Consider the following 18,166-nt stretch of genomic DNA (forward strand, 5'->3'; position numbering starts at 1 on the left):
GGGTTTTTTAGCTTGCGAAACGTCGCGACGGTACGGAACGATGGACGTAGGCCTTAACGTAAACGTCGACGTCGCGTCGATTCGATCTTCCGCGGAAGTATACGTACGTAGGGACGTACTAGGATAATAGAAGGTAGCTGTGTAGTCCGCGGATCGAAACGAACTCGCGCGGGCAATAGATCGGCGAAAAGCGTTCAACGGAGCGAAAAAACGCTCGAGCTCCAAGTCCGATAACTCGTCGGTCGTCGTTCACCTTGGAAGCGAATCGGGACACGTGCGGTGCAGTAGGCCAGTTCGCTTCACTCTGCTCTGGCTGGTCAGTCGGAGCAAACCGATCGACTACCGGCACAAATTACTCGACTCGTCTGCTCGATTATGCCTTTTCCGTTACTCTTAATTTCTAGGAGCGTTCTCGGGACAGGGAAGGTAATAATAATCCGTTGGAAAGTTTCGCGGCTAGGCCTCGCCGAGTTTTATATTTTATGTATATGTATGTACGTACGTCCGACGCTATTGGACACGCGTAGTTCGATCGCGGCGACTAAAGTAGTTTGCGGCGACAATCTCGTTCGACGACAACATCGATTCGAAAAAATACAACGCGCGAAGATAAAGATTTTTATTGGCGTTACCTTGACGCACCGGGCGTCGTTACACATCGTCGTCGAGGTATTTCGTTACGAAACGGGCCTCCGTGCACGCGCGGTTCTGACGAAATATGTATGTACATAGAACACAGACAACGTTTGCCACGCGGCACGAGCGCCGAGCATCGACCACCAGCTCGTTTACCATTGCAACCATTTTTTGCGAACCACGACATGGTTCCAGCTATCGCTTTCCGCGCTTTCGCCGCGAAACTCCAATTGTTCGAGCCGAGCAACGATCGACAAAGTCCACCCGTATCGTTGCTATTTAATACAGGCGCTAGGTATATCGAAATGTAGGCGGAGGCGAGCGGCATCTGGTATTCGAAAGCCAGCGATACGCTAGGAAACCACGCGAGAAAATTGATAAAAGACGATTAACTGGTAACGGGCCAGCCGATTGCGGCGTACCAGATACGAAGCGTTCGAAAAGTAGGCGTTAAAAATAAAGACACGGTAATTGTCGCTGTCGCGAATTCAAAGCTCCAGAGAAGCGGAAGATAACTGTCTCGATGGAAAACACTATACAACTGGTTATTTTAGCTCGCACTTGAAACGGGTAACCGCGTTATCTGGACACCGCGTCTAGTTATACGCATTAATCGAATAATAAAACGCCGTACGAGTCCATTCGATCGAAATACTCGCTAATGCGCTAATTTTTCGCTCCTGTTCATTTTATTTTCAACAAATTGTATTCGTTCGGATCCAATTATTATTATCAACGGAGTAACATCCACTAATTGGCAAATAAGTTCTCGGTAGTTGTCGTTAAAGACGTTCGCACGTACTTGAACGAGCTCGAGAGAAATATTCAACAACGATATTAACCGTGATGCGTATTCCTATTTTTGGACCAGCGTTTGAAAGATCGGTTTCAAGGCAACGAATTTTAAACAAAAGTATTTAAATTGCATCGGTCTAGGCGACAAAAGCAGACGCGACCATTACGTCGCTCCTATTATCTCCGTTTTAAGAAGGAACTAATTCCTGTAAATAAATAAATAAATAAATAATGGAGATGCGATTGTTTGTAGCAGAACGAGAGCAGCGAGGCACGCGCGCGGTTCTAAGCGTTAATTGCGTAGCGGTGTTTAGTCGATCGGCGTAAATTCAGCCTTGAAACAGACACTAAACGAAGAAAATAGCATATCTCGTTGCGTCACGAATTAGGTCCGCGTTGCCGATTCTTGCGCGCGAATCCAGAAACGAGGAGCAACGGGAAAAGTTTTTCAAGAAATTCCTACTCGAATCGGGGTCTGTGCCGCGCCGCGCCGCGCCGCGCCGGTGCGAGGTTTATAGGTCAGTCCAGTTTCGCGCGATATAGATTTTTCGGGCAGAGCTGGCAGTTACGCGCGCGTTATCTATCCAAGATTCTCGAAATCTTGCTTCGCCTCTGCTCCCCCGCTATCGCAGAATCCTACGTTGTTTCTGGCGAGTCGGTCGATCCGCTCGGTTATCACGAGGTTTCCTTCAATCTTCCAAGCGTCTCAACGCGACAAAGAAAAGGGTAGTTTTCGAGCGAAAGTCGAAGGACGCCGTGCGAGCGATCGAAAGCATAGCCTTACCGTAATTCGCTTAAAACTCGTAACAAGATCAATGGCACGCGTACGATTCGCCCTGGTTAATCCAGACTAACGCGATTGGCCACTCCTCGCGCAACTTTCCTAACGATCCAACATTTTTCCTAACGCAAACGGTGAATGACGGTATCGGCTGGTTGCGTTATACGACGTAGAGCGCGCGACGCTACGATTGTTCGCGCTCTGGGCTGCAATCGTAGCGGCAGCCATCGATCTTTTTCAAGTGTACGCAACTCTGTTCCTTAACGAGCATAAATAACGGCAGATCGAACGCGTCGCGATCGGAAGAAGAAACGACGAAGCGTACACCCTGCTCGTAACCTTGGGTAAACGCAACGATGCGGCTGGTTCGATCGGTTCTCGATGGGACTGGAAATATTTCCAACAAACGGCTACTAGAACCGGGTGAAAGGATAGTTTTCAGCGACGGCAGCGCTCGGCGTTCTCCGCCCCTCTGCCGCATCCACCCTCTGGGTTTTGCTCCGCCACCCCTTTTCCCTTCCTCGGCCTCTGTAGCTCCGCGCTTCCACCAACGGTGACCTAGTTCGCGCTAGCCGGCTGGAATCGTTTCTTCCGCACACGCCTCGGGATCCAGGTTACTCCACTCCGCTTCGCGTCGCACCGCGCCGCACCGCGCCGCACCGCACCGCACCGCACCGCACCGTCCTGCTCTCTGTGTTCGGTTTCCACACCCTCGCGTTGCCTGCCATGACGACGATTCGTCTCGCGAAACCGCGTTCATTCCGCCTCGACCGCCTTTCGATTCCGCGATCGAACCACTTTACCGTCGCGTCAGCGAATCCAGCTTTCCAGCTGACTGGGAATTCTTCCTTCGAGGTTGCGACGATCTAGTGCTGTCGCAACCGAACTCATCGACGTTAAGCGGTTTCGATTTCATGCTCGAAAGACAAAACTAACGCATTTCCGAGCGAAATATTTTCAGAATGTTGTCTTGCCACGGGTTCCGCGCGCGAATATATCGCGGTGAAGTATACTCGTTGGAAGAAAACAGAGACGCGCTTTAGCGGAGCGATGGGGTGTGCGGTGGATTGTGCGTGTCTGGTGCGTCGCGCGAAAAATAAAGAGACTCGAGGAATACAAAAACGCGTGTAGAACAACGGCTGGTACTGCAAGAACGGTCGCGTCTAGACCGACGGGATCTGCGGAAATGGAGGAGCCGAAAATGGCTATACGTGTACGCGCATATACTAGCTAACAACCCCTTTTAGAGCCCTCTTCTCCCTTATTTCGCCACCGTCTCTTTCCGTCTCCTATTTTTCATCCGTTTCGGCTGTTTCGACAACTTTTACGATGCCGGCTGTTTTTACTTTTAAATAAATGATCATACTGAAATATTCACCGTGCCGATTATTCCAAGACTAGACCTAGCATCCACGCAATTCGAATCTAGTTTCTGGTTATCGAATTCGGTCAAAAGATGCCGTTGCTTTTTACGAGCTGCAAACTTTGGAACTGGGCCAATCCCGTTGCGGGCACATGCTTTGCAACCGTATAGCGCAGAATCCTGGGTCATCATCGCCGCCACCGCCACCACCACCAACGCCACTACCACCACCAGCACCGCTGCTACCGCCACCGCGTATCTTTGTACGCGACAAATTCCTGCATGACCGCGCCGTGCCACACTTTTACTCGATCCTCCCGGATGATTCGTTCAAGAAACTAAAAGTCTTTGGAAATTAGAGTGGAATGGTACAAACATCGTAGTACAAAACAGTTGGTTCGACGAGCCTCCGTTTCCACGGAAAAGGAATCCATAATTTCAAGATCGTGGGCGCGAATCCCCGAACCTTCGTTTCTTATCGATTCCTGCGATACAAATAATTCTTATTACAAATAATATTTACAACTATATGTCGATCGGTACTTTGACGAAACGTTCAAAGAACATCGACGTAGGTTGTTGGCTAGATTGTTCGTTTTAACAAAAGATACGTTATTAATTTCGGAGATGTATTCGTAGGAATGTTTGCGAGTAAACCTATCGATTCGTACATAGTGTCGCCAAGATAGGAGCATAATCGTGCACAAGCCAACGCGCACGGGTCGACCGATCTTGAATGCCGCATATCGCGAATATCTACGCTGCGTCCTTTCGAGCAAATCAGATTGATTTCTAGATTAACCTGCTCAGCAGAATGTGTGACGCATACTTCAGCTAGAGCAAAAGTAACGTCGCACCAGAGATTCTTGGGTATTTGGAGATTACGAGGACGCTAAATGATTTAGTTTCGCGCTCGGCTATATCGAATACGCGCACGAGTGGTGCTGTTTCCTCTGCTGGTTCTTCCGCATCACTCGATACGTACATACCTAGCGCTCTGGTACCCTACCACTTTTCCGTCCCTCGGCTTTTCTCCACCTCCCCGAGTGAAATTTGCGCAGTGACCTCCTCCAAGAGGAGTGGCAACCGCCTAGCCAAAGGTGTCGGTGCCGCGAGTACCATTGACGAAGCTGTCAGGGTAGAAAATGTAATAAACACGATCGCCAATCTGATTCTACTGTCCGATCGAGGCACGCGTCCACCGAATCGGCGCGTCTGAAAATTGTAACGAGCGCGAATCCATGTCCGTTCCAATTAAAAATTACTGTACGAAAGAAAACGAGAGACCGAATAGACGAACGCGAGCTCGTAGAAACGGAAGCGGTTCTTGGCGTAAACCGGTAGAATCGATACGCGGATAGGAAGGAAGCGTAAAAGGGAAGAGCGAAAACATAAATGGGGAGACGAGGGCAGAGCAGGTGGATGAATAGATATTTCTTGACCTGGGCCACGATGCTCGTCGAGAGCATAACGTAATACAAGTATTCGATGCTATCGACGTAAACTTTGCCTCCTTTTCTTCGGCTCTTTTTCCTTGGGCTTCCGTTCGCTTGTTTCCCTTTCCCCTCTACTTTTAGTTTGTTGCTTCGCGTACAGGCAGGCGCGAGCAGTATACTTGGAAAGTGGTTTCGCAAACGCGACGAATTTGCTCGTTAAAAAATATATCGATACATTTTTTAAAATTATTCCTTAATAGGTATTACGAATATTAGAGATAAGAATGAACGTTGCCCGAGTACTGGGCCTTTTAGTTTACACGGTGACCCTACCAGCAGAAAATTACTAATGCGATCTAAGAGAAAATATAAATATAAATGTTAATAGTAGGTAGAAGGGTAGAGTAGGTAGGGGTGATACTGTGATGGAGCCTGCACAGAGGTTGCTGTCGACGCCCTGCCGCTGCTTCCTGGTTTCCCTATATTGATTTTCTAGCGTGCCTCCAGCTAGACGGAAACGGAACGATGCCGCGAGAGGGAGGGAAATGGTTGCCTCGTGCTCGAGGCTCGCGCACGGACATGCTCCTACGCGGAAATAGGCTAGCCCCGGTGATGGTGTGCGTGTGTTGGTTCGCGGTGTGCGAGTCACGCTTGCGCCAACGAGTTTGCGAAATCCGGAGAAAGGGAAGTGGGTTGGAACACAGAGGGGTTAGAGAGTCCATGGTTCGCGCAACTGGGTGGAAAGAGAACAACGCCTAGGGGTTGCAAGCAGCACGAAGAAGACGCGAAAACGAAGAAGGTGGGGCTCTACCTTTTACACCTCCGCTCGTGCCTCTGCGAGAAAGATGGGGAGGATTATCCGACATCGAGCTAGCGCGCGCGTACGTGTTGTTCCTTTTTCGCCCCCGTCCTCCGGCTTCTTTTACCCTCTTTCTATCCTTTACAACCATTTCGGCATCCTTGTTCTTGTCCTCGCGCGTTCGTCGAGGAATAAGTGTCACGGTCATTTTGTTTTGCCTCGAACGATAGGTCGCGGGAACCTCGTGGAGCTTGAAACGCTAAAATAAACCTCAAACTCGAATCGTTTCTCTGTACTCCCGTCTCGTCTAAAAAGTAACAAGATACGGTTTACGGTCATGAGACGTTACGCTGCAGATATCCGTCTTGTCGTCGAGAGTGAACCGTCGCGAGAACCGTCGTGTCGCGTCCACGTAGACCGTGGCAAGTAGTAAAGGACAATGCGTGGTCGGGCAATCGGTCATCCACGCTCGGGAGGTCGAGAATGTCCCTCGGCTTATACGAGTATACGACCGATTAGAATCGTAATTGTTCGTTGCGTCAACCATCCTCTTCAATTGACCGCTACGAAAGAACTTTGCGTGGTTCTTTATTTCTCCTAGCTCGTTTCACCGATTTACTTTGGCCACGGCGCGTGTCCTTTTTCGATCTCATTCGCTCGCTTGTTTATTGCTCTCGTGCCTCGGCCGTACTCTAGACACCAAGAGTGCGGCAAATAGACGACATCGATCAAATCCTAGAACACCTCGCTTCCTTTAGTCGTTGCTCTGTCTAATAGTAAATGGATAAACTATTCCTATTGGAATAAGGTAAATAAATTTGAACCGAAAATACAAGCCGCGTATACGTAATGGATCGATACATTATGGAATAGCTTGCAACTTTCGTTTCGATCAAATTCTAGTGGCTCGCTATTATAGACGTTTTCTCGTCTTTCATTTTTACCGTCCTTTTCCTGCTATTTTCAATCGCACAGCCCTCTCTCTCTCTCATCATCCCGACCCTTTTCCTCGTCCCTCGTTCTTCTTTGTTGCTCGTAGGTGCGCTCGTGTTCGTCTAGCGGACCGATCCGGATACCCTCGCGCGACAAGACATCGCTGCCGGCCAAGTAGCAATTCCATCGAGGCGCTCGTCTCTCTTCAAAAGGCTTTTCTCGAGCAGGAAAGCTCGTTTCGATCGCGCACGATAGTGGACTCGATGAAAGATTAAAATTCGCTAGCTCTATAGAAGCTGCAGGTAACGAGAACGCGTCGACGGCGACGTGTTCGGACACACGACGAGCCTAACTCGTTTCACTCGCACTACGTAGACTGTTTGGAACTGGTTTTCGAGCAATGCCAATTTCTATCGCGTAACGACAGAAACGCTTATGCAACTTTACGCGCAGACATCTGTCTCTCAGTTTGTTACAGAGACGCGAGAGAACTCACGCAAGTATTTTTACGGTATTATTGCAGGATCGTATGACGGCCAATGGAAACTCGCCGTTGGACAGTATGAGAACCCTGGAGCATTATTTGAGCGACATCATGCGAACTGGCGCCGCGGACACCCCGAAACAGGTGAAAGGTAAGCGTCGAGGATTTTTCGAAATCGTGGTGTACGCTTGAATCGAAGAAACTAGGTACGTTCGATGGTATCGCGGGCGATTCGTTGAACCGGTCGTCGGACAGTCGACGAGCTCCAAGCCTCGAACGTGTCGCGCCTCGATGCTTCGGAATTGTAAAATCCGAAGAATTTCTCGACGATACGACGCGTCGTTTGTTCGTTTGGGAGCTTACAGCTGCCGGGAATGCGTTAAGAATTCAGCGGAGGATCTCGGTGGAATCGCGGATCGTTGCGTATACGGGGATCCACCCCTTCGGTTTACAACGCGATCCTCGCTGCGGGAAAGTAAAAATGTCTTTGGGTAAAGCGAGTCAGGAAACGTTGAAATCCGATCGTACCATCTCGTGGAGAGTTTAGAAGAAATACGCTTCGAAGCTCCAAGTTACGTTCGTCGAACCTGCAACGCGCCAGGTTTTACGACAGCACCGGCTCGTATCGCGTATATGTATACCATCTACCATCCAACGCGATCACGCAGCACGACAGTTTGCATAACAACCTCGTATACGCTTTACAATTATCGTTCGCTCTTATCGAATACAGTTGTATAACTTATTGTACGATAAATCGTTACGTTCGCCGTTCCTATTACGCGCAGAAGATATCTGTTATTTAGTTACCCTGGCAAACGTTAAAATCGTTTATTTTACTTGAAAATGTAACGGTACAATAACGTTCGTTAACTTTGAATATTTTCATATTTTACGTAGGTAGTAAGTAGTAAGGCGAACGATCGAAACGCGAGATAAAGTTGGAAGCGACGAGACTTGGCATTCTCTTCTTTTGCATTTGCGACTCTCGCAAAATTTTCTTCCGCTGTATTCGCGAACCAGCCGCACGTGTCGTTAATAAACCTCGTTACGAACGTTTCCTATCTACTATCTACTAATCTACGCTGATAAGCACCTCCTCGGTGCCTCAGTCTTTTCTTACTTGCGTACCGTTTGGCGCTGTACTTGCTCGCACACCGTACGTATAGGGTCCGAAATAAATTTATTCGCAAAAATAGCTATCGAGGAGGAAATTTTAATCGGATTTTACTATAGCCTCGGTCGGTTATCATTCGATCGTTGTGTACAAGTTGCGCAACAAGTCTACATATTCGTGGTCGTATTTGGGAAAGGGTAAAATTCCTTGGCTAAGAGTGTTTGCGAAAAAAGAGAGGATACAGAGAGATCGAATAGGTTGACCGTGCAAAGGAAGCCAACTATTCGGCAGACAAGACTAACGGCGCGGCGGAACAGCCAACCAGCCGACCACTTAACGTACCTCAGCCCTTGTCGGCACCCTCCACTCGACGCGACTCCGCTACTCACTTGTACGCGCCGAACTTGTTCTATCCTCGGCGTTGAAATTCTACGCGACTTTATCCACGCGTCCGGCTCGCGTGCTCGCGTGCTCGCGTGCTCGCGTGCTCACGGTGCAAACGAAGATTCAGACGGAAGCGAAACAAGAAAGCGTCTCGCTGATCACTCTCTCTCGTCCCTTGGTCCCTAGCTTTCTTTTTCCCGTCTACCCACCCTGTCTGCGAACTCCGGGAACCCTCAGACAAGCATTCTCGCGCTTACAGTCAAGGGCAAGGGTGGTACAGCGAGGCCTCTTCTTCCCGATGCTCGTCCACACCGAAACCATACGACGACGACGACAAAGAGAGGGGAGTTGGTTCCACGGTACTCTCGGAGAATGACGAATTTTCTCCGTGTGCCCAAAGACTCGAAAGGAACCCGACCAACCTTCGCTACCCCTAGGAAACAACATCCTCCGCGAATACCGACAATATCTCGAACATTGTTGCGTTCGGTTTTCTTCCGTTGTACACGAGCGTCTTATAATTTAGTCCATCAGCGTATTCCCGAGGGACGCAGCCTGACGGGCAGGTTCGTCGTAATGAGAAACGGCTTCGTTCGTTATACCGAGTTCCGAATCTTTTCAAGACGGACTTATTATTCGGCAATATTCTCGTTATCGGTTCGTGACCGGCAAAGAGAAGCTCGGGGGACGAGACGAGACGACGACGACGGCCGTCGCGTCGAAGAGAATGCAGAAGAAGCGTCGCAAAAGGTGACACCTCCGCAGACCGGCGACTTCATTGTATCGCGTAATTATCGTTTCTCGTCGGGGGATGTCCGTAGCGGTCTTCCCCGAGACAGTCTTTTCTTTTTAGCTCGCCGCAGACCCTTACCCACGCAATTAAAATCCGGTCACGATCGAAACGCCGCGCCTTCAGGGATAACGATCCGTTAGACGGTGGAGAACAGATCGCACCGACAACTTCCGGTTAGGAGATACCGAGTAAAAGGTAGAAAGGTCGACAGTCGTTGGGGGCTGTAAATCGCCGAGTTAAACCCGACGGTCTTTCGTTGTCTCGCTCCGTCCGATCCCATAGGTTGTTCGTAGCACGTGTTGCTACCTGGTACCGATCACCAGCGAAAATGCGTGTTTCGAGACTAGAGCAGGAACTTTTCAACGACTTGGAAAGAACGAGAACGAGTCGGCGGTGGTCGTTGTTGATCATCTCTACTTGCAAAGTATTTGCGATCGCGTTCGAGGGTGCAAAGGATTCCGAAAGAAAAATGCCTGCTTGTATCTCGGTATAGAAAATCCCTGGCGGCTGAAAGGGGAGGAGTAGAGTCGAGAGTACGATAGGATAGCATCGTAGTGTGAACAGGTTTTTATTCTAGAACAAAAACCTCTCTCGAGGCATTGTAAGGCTCCGTCGAGTGGGCGTGCTCGCGACGACGCCATCTTTGGAAGTGTCAGCACGGGGCACTTTAAACTGCACTAGTAGGTCAAGTCTCGGAAAATCCGAATGTAACCTAGACGACGACGCGACGAGCAAGAAGCCGCGGCGCGGCGCGGCGCGGTACCCTTCGCGCGTGCAGCCATTTTATTCTTTCGAGCGAGTTTGCCTCGAACGGAGCCGAAACCTAACCCCCGAACAGCCTTTAAGAAAGCCTAGTTTGCGTTCAAAGTCGTTGGAACGGAATGGGCGAGGAGAAGTTCGCGGTTTGAGGACAACTCGAGACCGGGTAGCAGCGTTTCGCTAACTGCGAAACGGTTTCAGAGTCACGATCGATATCGTGAAAAGCCGCGATATGCTATACGTACATACCTATATGCCCGTAACTACGTTGTATACGTAGTGGCAGGAACGATCGCGTGTATAACGTCGATAAGATCGCTTTAAAAATACGCAAATCGATGCCGGCGCGTTATATTGCCGTTATTTCGGTGTTGCGCGCACCGGTCTTTCCTAACAGATTTTTCGAAATTGCGCCGCGTGCTATCGTTATTTGGTTTTTGCAACTCGATGAGTCGCGTCGTTTCCAATCGATCGGCTGTTCGCGACGTACGACGAAATGCGTGCGTGGGTATTTTGCGACGAACAAAAGGCTGACAATGAGTAGCGGCCAACTTTGCGTCCTTGAACGCCGCGGGCTTTACGATTGCATTCCCTGACCTATATTGTGACTGCGCGTGTCGCGTAATCGGTTAGTAACGCCGCTGGGATTCGTAGAGGGTGGTTTTAACGCCGCTCTCGAGCCATCTAGGGTTTCATTGGATCGTACTTTCTCCCCCTGGTTCCCTTTTCACCTCCTCCTCCGTAGCTCTCGCGCCAGCACATAGGCGTAATACGTATAATTGAAAAGGTGAATGGATAAAGAGCGCAGCGTGTAAATACGGACGCTTTTTTTGGGTCGAGATCCGGCCTTGAAAAAATTAACGATTTATTTTATCGTAGGATACGTTCCTCCCTTTTCTTTCGGTACATTATTTACGACAGTGTTGGGATAAATTTAATCAAAGTAACGACCGATTAAATTATTTCACGATTCCCGTCGTAGCGTTTCGGTTGTGCGGTCCGTTGCACGCTTCCTCGTCGACGAGGTTCTTATCGATCCTGCTAGACCAAGCGGCTTCCTTTCTTGCTCCTGGACGACGAAGGAGCAATCCCCTGTTCGAGCTAGCGTTGCCACGATGCGGCTCGGTCTTTCCCGGATACCAAGAAAAATTATCACGATCGGACTCGATCGTTTAATCGGAAACCACCGCGGTGTCTCTGTTACGAGCTGGCGCCATCCGGATAAGATATGGTCAAGATTATTGCAACGGTCGAGGATACAGCTAGCTATCGATCGCAGTCGATACGGTAAAACTTACCGCGAAGGTGAAATGAACCGTATGATCGACGATCGTCCTTGGAAGCAATCGCGGTGCAATGCGTTGCGTTGCGTTGCGTTGCGTTGTTTCCACCTCATCTCGACGAGTTTCAAACAGAAAAGACAAATTATCGCGCGCGATGCTTATTATTTGTTCAGCCGTCAAGAAATCAGATCGGATCGTTTGTCGATTTCTTGATGGCTCGAGCAATGACGAAGCAACGAGCAACGACGTTAAAGTAGACGAGCGTGAATCGGAGGTAACGATCCGAAAAATAAAGGTAACGTCCGATAACGAGTAACGGCGCAAACAGTAACCACGCGCAGCGATAAGACTTGATTAGACTAAGAATAGAATTTGAAACGAATAATCCAACAAAACGATACTCGAGGTTTACATTTTCGAGCAGCTACCTGAAAAAACGCACCTGTTTGTTTATTTTTTTCCCCGATCCGTGGCTCGTGAAACTGAAACAGAATCGACACGTTGGATCTTTTTCGACGCACTCTACGAAACGAGTAAACCCGTCTATGATCGCATCGGGTTAATTGTATTCGACGGAGGACCGCGAGTCTCGACTCATTTTTCCGGGTACCGACCGAGTACGAGTATTCTTGGAATAATTCACGACCCAGAAAAGATATATGCTGCCATCTGTAGGTCGTCTCTTCGAGAAACCACGAACGCTTTGTATCGTGCACCCGCGCTAAATTTCAACGTTCGTTCGTCGCGGATCGATAACGAACAATTTACCGTGGAATGTTAGTTTAAACAAGATACAAGAGTAATTGGTAGGATGAGGGGTGTAAGGGTACATATATCTAGGTGCTCGAGGATGATTTACCGATCTCGGGAAAGAGGGCCACGCGAGAATCGTCGATCGTTTATTTTTCATAGAGTTGTTCGTGCGTGGGAAGGGCTTCCTTCGTAAATGATATATACTATATTCCGAGTTCGGAGCTGACCGTGCAAAATGGCACAAGGGCTTATTTAGATTCGATCGGAATTGGCTGGTTGCCTATTGACCAACTGCCACCATCAGCCGCATTGCAGTGACCTGCACCATTGTCTGGTCCGAATTGGAGGAAATCCGAAGGGAATCGATGGTTTAAACGATATTTATATTCGCCGTAACGAAGCTCGTCTTTAATCAGAGACACGCACGGTTACGTACGATTTGCCAAATTATTTTACTTGCCGACTCGACGAATCGATTCGATCGGAAAACGTGGTTATTTCGTTTAGACGATATGCTCGAACGGCAGCTCGATCCCTAGTCGGTGTCGATCCACTGGTTATTTTCTTGACCATGGTCAAATTATAAATAAACATTTCTCGGCATCCAAGCAAGCCTCTTTGTATCTTCGGTCCCGTGCCATTAGCGGCGTATGTTTAAGCCGGTATGCAGCCCGTCGACAAAACAAAGCCCCGCAAATATCCTGGGGGACAAAAGGCTTACGTCAAAGAATAAAAAAGGGTAAAAGGGTGAAAGAGTGAGAGTGGATGAAAGCGCTTGGCAGACGAATGAACGACACACACTCGACGATGCGACTCGCACCGGAACAGCGAAAACCACCCTTTTGCTTGGCCTTGCGCTTGAAACCTAGCAAGGTCGCGTTTTCAATCGCATCCTTACATCGTTCTTCCTTCGTAGCGTTACCGCCGAAAATATCTCGCCGCTTGGGATTTCTCTTTTCTCGATTCTACGCGAAAAAAAAACCTCGAAAACCTGTCGCGTATAATAGGAGACCGTACTACCGTTTCGACTCGAACCGAAGACAGCCACGCCCCGCGATTTATTCTTCCAAGAGTTTCTCGTCTCGGGAAACCGCGAGATTTCTCTCTCCGTGGTCCTGGAAAATAGTTGCAAAAAATTGTCCGCGTAGGATGCGGTTGGCAACCGGCAACCAACAAACTACGAACGTTTCTAACTACAGGCGCGCAATAGTAGCGATCGTTGATCGTTGAATAACCCGAATACGAATCAGCCGTTTCAACAGGAGGTGCGTTGCAGTCGATCGATTAAGGTAATTAGTAAACTTGGACGCCGACGCGCTGCATTCGTAATTAATTAGCTTCTTTCTTCCGAGAAACTCGAGCTCGTTTTATTACCAAATACCCTTTGAGATTTCTACTATTTATCCGGACGTTTTACGTTTTTCACCGATAAATTTACGACGGTAGCGGCAAGAACGCAATTCTCTTGGCAGCAATTATCCTTATCGATTCGCTAGCGAACAAACAACCGTGTTCCTAGTATTTATTCTAAAATTGCTATTAAAAGTAGTTGCTTCCTAATACTCTAATTAAACGTTAGGTTCTTTGGACCTAATAGAACGCAATGAAACGTAAGCGTTTTTGAGAATCCTCGGGAAGCATATCGCGGAGCCGTTGGCTCTCTGACGACTGGTTGGTTCTCTGTTTGCTTTCGCAAAGAGTGCGCTTTGCTCGGGCGAAACGAAAGGAAAGTTACCGAAACTTGGCAAAGAAATTGGAGACAGAAACGCTCGCCGGGAAACTTTTTGTCGCGCCTACGAGACGAGTTGGCCTATCCTATTGTCCAGTTCTCATTTATCGAAGCGTAAACGAGCTATCGAACAGCTTGCTCCAATCTCACCAATTAAATATTTTTTCGTCGCGTAAAGAAAATCATTCTTCTTTCGTTTCGTTTCGCTTCGTTTCGTTTCGTTTCGTTTTCTCCTGTTTCGGCAGATTTGCCGGCAGCCAAGCGACGCGCCCTTTCGTTCCTTCCTGGACGCGTTCTTTTCGAACGCGACCGAACGAACCTCCTTTATAATTCCTTCCAACGGTTTTAATAGTATTTTTTCGTTACTTTCGTCGCTATCCGGTATTCGTTTCACTTTGAACACACTACCGCGAACGAACGACATATTTAGTACAAGTGTCACGGTCGGGGTTTGCGAGGAAACTGAAAATAAACATAGAAAATGTCACGCGCTGCACCCTCGGGACGAAGGGTAAATACGCAGCGATAAAAGATAACATAGCGATAGACCGGCAACCAAGAGCAAAGAAAAGAAGAGAAAGTAAGAAAGAAGGCACAGCGTAGTGGTGGTGGTTTCTCAGGAGCGAGAAGCAGGCCGATTCCGTGATCCGGTCGTCAGATTTCATCGATCAAGCCCTCTCCTACTGCGCGACCGTTTGCTGGACGTCGTTTGCGCGTGTCTAAGGGTGGATCCTTTCTCGGCCCCCGAGTGCATCGACCCCCTTTACTAGCACTTTGAACCAGCGTTTCTCAAACGATCCCCGACCATACCACGTGTTTCCAGTTTCCGTTTTCATGGGAAATCTGGCCGATGAAATTTTCACGCTTCGGGATCTTTACATCTCGGGTGTATGGCGTTGATCGGAATTTATTTTACTCGGGTGTAATCACTTTATTTACAGTTTCGGTTCGGTGGACAAAAGAAACAACGAGACTCGGAGTTGCGACACGTTCGGACAAGTTTGAGAAACCCTGGTCGCAAGGGGAGACCGGCAGTCGTAAAAATCGCAACCCTCCGGACGCTAGGAGCGAGTTTCGTGCGTCTCCAGAGAAATTAGAGGCGAATCTCATACGATATCTGGGTGCGCGATTACACGCGCCACAACCAAAAGGGCAGAACCTAGCGAAGGTTAGAAGGTATATCTCGAAAGGTACAACGAGTTTCCGCGGATCTCTGTACAGAAAGATGCTGCTCGATTGGCGTGGCAACGATAAAAGAGAACGAAACGCTCGGCCGTTACGTCGCAAGAATAATGCGGGGGGAAAAACAACGATTCCGTGCATATTTCTCGAGAACCGCGCACGCGTTCGTAGAAACTGGATATCGGGAAGCAATCCTTCGAGAGTTATTACTATTTCTCCGTAATTGCTAGAGTACGTATATCTATTCTTATCTTCCACGCGAGTCGATAAATGTTTTTACATTTAATAAAAATGATCGTTCGTTCAAACGAATGCTTCCATCGGCTTATTATTATTATTATTATTATTATTATTATTATTACTATATTATTGTTCTTGGTCAACCGTTCTTCGATATCCCTGTCCAAGCAGTTTTTATCAAGTCGAAATATGCCTAAACTATTTGCTCTTGCATAGATTGTTTTTTACAGGATCACTATTCTCTTTACAATGTAAACTCAATTAGAATTCGATGTTTGGTAACCGTATTCATTACGTAATTGTCGTATTGTAATTGTAGAACGTAATGCCTTTGCTTTACTAAATAATTAAATTATTATCATCAACGTGGGAATCCAATAGAAACGTACGAATAAAAACTAAAACAGTCACGCTTGTCGGATCGATATCGTTTCAAGGAACACGCTTATTAGGATCATTTCATTTCTGTCGATTACTTTGATCGTCGATGCGAAAAATCTCAACGTATAATTTACGACCGTTCCCGTATTTATTATCGCATTTACCCAACGATAACGCGAAACGTCCAAGCCCGTGCGCGATTCCTTCCGGCGCGGCGTTTTCGTTATCCTTTTCGAACACTCGTAACCTCCTTTGGCAGGAAGAGATCGTTGGAGGAACGCGGACCTTCCATTTGTTCGCGAGCGAACGACAAAAATTCTTACACAATCGTTCTATCGCGCAGCCTTCGCCGAGAGAGATAGCGGCAGCTAAAGAAGCCCAACAAATAGTGGAAGAACGACCGTTACATAAATTCAAGGATACCGCGTTCGCGCGCACTATTGGGTATCGTATTTGTATTCATTGAATATATTATATGGCCGGCGCAACCGCACTTTGTCACAACGTGTATATACGTACATTGTGTCGTGGTTAATTGTTCTCAAAGAATCGTTCCAACTCGATACAACGGCTGGAGCTACTCGAATCGCGATCGATTAAAGTTATTCGTGAATATATGTAGTTTGTCCAATCGTTGACGCGATCAAATTCGTTTGAGCCATCCGTGCGTCCTACGAGAATAAATTGCAGATAACCCATCCATTCGTGCGTAAAAAGTCCTGCCAAGAGCTTATCTGTCCGTAGAAATTGTAAAAAGGTTGCGAGCAAACGGACGCGTCTCGAATCGTTTTTAGGGCGACGCGCGTTCGGAGGTTGATAGTTTCCCTCGTAGCTGGTATCAGTTTTTGGGCGTGTTTCGTCTTATCTGCCAGAGCACGGCAGTTTTTTCCCTCTCGGTGCGTCTGGTTTCCTCGGTAAACACCGTTCAACCGCGGCGTGGCTCGTTCAACCGCTAGCTTATCGAGCTCGGTCTTGGAGCTTCCGTGCGCGCATCTATGACCGAGGAAAAAAATGCTCGAAAAACAGAGGTTTCGAATTGTCTGTAGGGGGGATCGGAGTCAAGTAACGACCACTTTCGCTTTCGGGACCAAGGAACGCCGTTTTCGAATCGTAACGCGGACGGTAATTTGTATTTTTGCGAGAGTAAAAATACGCCGGAAGCGGTAGAGACGCGGAGGTACGCTCGAAAGTTGTACGGAACGATTAACGGTTTCGCGGTCGGTCGTCGACCGACATTGTTCGTTGCGTAACAGCGTCGAAAATAAAGCGGCCCGGGACGGAATTCTCGACTCGTAATTACTTTGAATTCTTCTCCAGAGATCCGAGCGAGAATCGATCGCGCGACCGACCGACCGGTGTGTTCTCTATTGTTTCGGTAAACTTTGGTTACGCGTCAACTCGCGAAGAATTGCATCGGTCGAACACGGTCCGCGTTCCACGCTCGAGGAACGCGATAACAATTAACAATGCTGCATTCAGAATTGTATAGCGTTCTGCGACTGACGCAACGCACCGTTGCACCGGTGTTTTCTCTGTAGCGTTAAACGCGCGATACGCCCGCTTAAGATTCGTTTAGGCTGCCTACGTATTATCGGATCGCCGCGCTATTCCTGCTGATAAGACTCGAGTCGTCGCGACCCGCTCCACTTTCGACTCTCAACGACGACGATTAGCCAAAGAAAGTTGACGATCGTTGGTCTGGCCTTGCGCCTGGTCTTCGCTGTCGGTATCGAGAATAAAAGACGTAACGTAACGTAACGCGTAAAATTTCATCACAGATGGTCTTTGCTTTTGCGGAAACGAAACGAACCGCGACCCATGATACGCGATCGTCCTCTATCGCTACAGCTGTTTTGGCAGTCAGCTGGTCCCTCGTTTCTCGCGTGGCACGCGCTTACGCCTCGGTCCTTCAGAGGAAACATTAAGGTCGCATACATACCGAATCGAACAACGTTTAACGTCCAAGAGGCTGCCTTGGAATCGGATACGGTTCATTCATCTATTCTCTTCGCTTTACAATCTTTAACGAGTAACGAGCGTGACAGAGTAACTCTATTTTGAACTCTACAAACTCGGTTGCAATGTATTAGTTCGGGTTGTCGTTGGAAGCAACGATCCATGTATATGTATACCGGGATTCCAGCATGGACATTTTCATTATCGAAGCGTTACGCGTGTTATTTCATTCCCAAGAAGCACAAGACCAGAGCGAAAACCAAAATTCCGAAAAGACGAGCTACTTTAGCTCGAGCGTACTCGTACTAAAGTGCAAGTCTTATTTGGTAGGTTCTCGACGAAAAACTAAAGGCAGAGCTAGC

The 18,166-nt window shown here is 48.2% G+C and overlaps 1 protein-coding gene across 2 annotated transcripts in view; it reads left to right on the top strand.

Moving 5' to 3' along the window:
- Orb2 (cytoplasmic polyadenylation element-binding protein orb2) overlaps positions 1-18,166 on the top strand; it is an 81,285-nt gene that overhangs the window by 5,507 nt on the left and 57,612 nt on the right. For both annotated transcript variants that reach the window (XR_013080023.1, XM_076769165.1), the window contains one exon: positions 7,267-7,378. Coding sequence is in view for 1 of the 2 variants with exons in the window: in XM_076769165.1 (XP_076625280.1) it covers positions 7,267-7,378 (112 nt within the window). In the remaining variant the exon portion in view is untranslated. The remainder of the gene's footprint in view (positions 1-7,266; positions 7,379-18,166) is intronic.

Source organism: Colletes latitarsis, chromosome 7 (assembly GCF_051014445.1).
Source record: "Colletes latitarsis isolate SP2378_abdomen chromosome 7, iyColLati1, whole genome shotgun sequence".
NCBI classification, from domain to species: domain Eukaryota; kingdom Metazoa; phylum Arthropoda; class Insecta; order Hymenoptera; family Colletidae; genus Colletes; species Colletes latitarsis.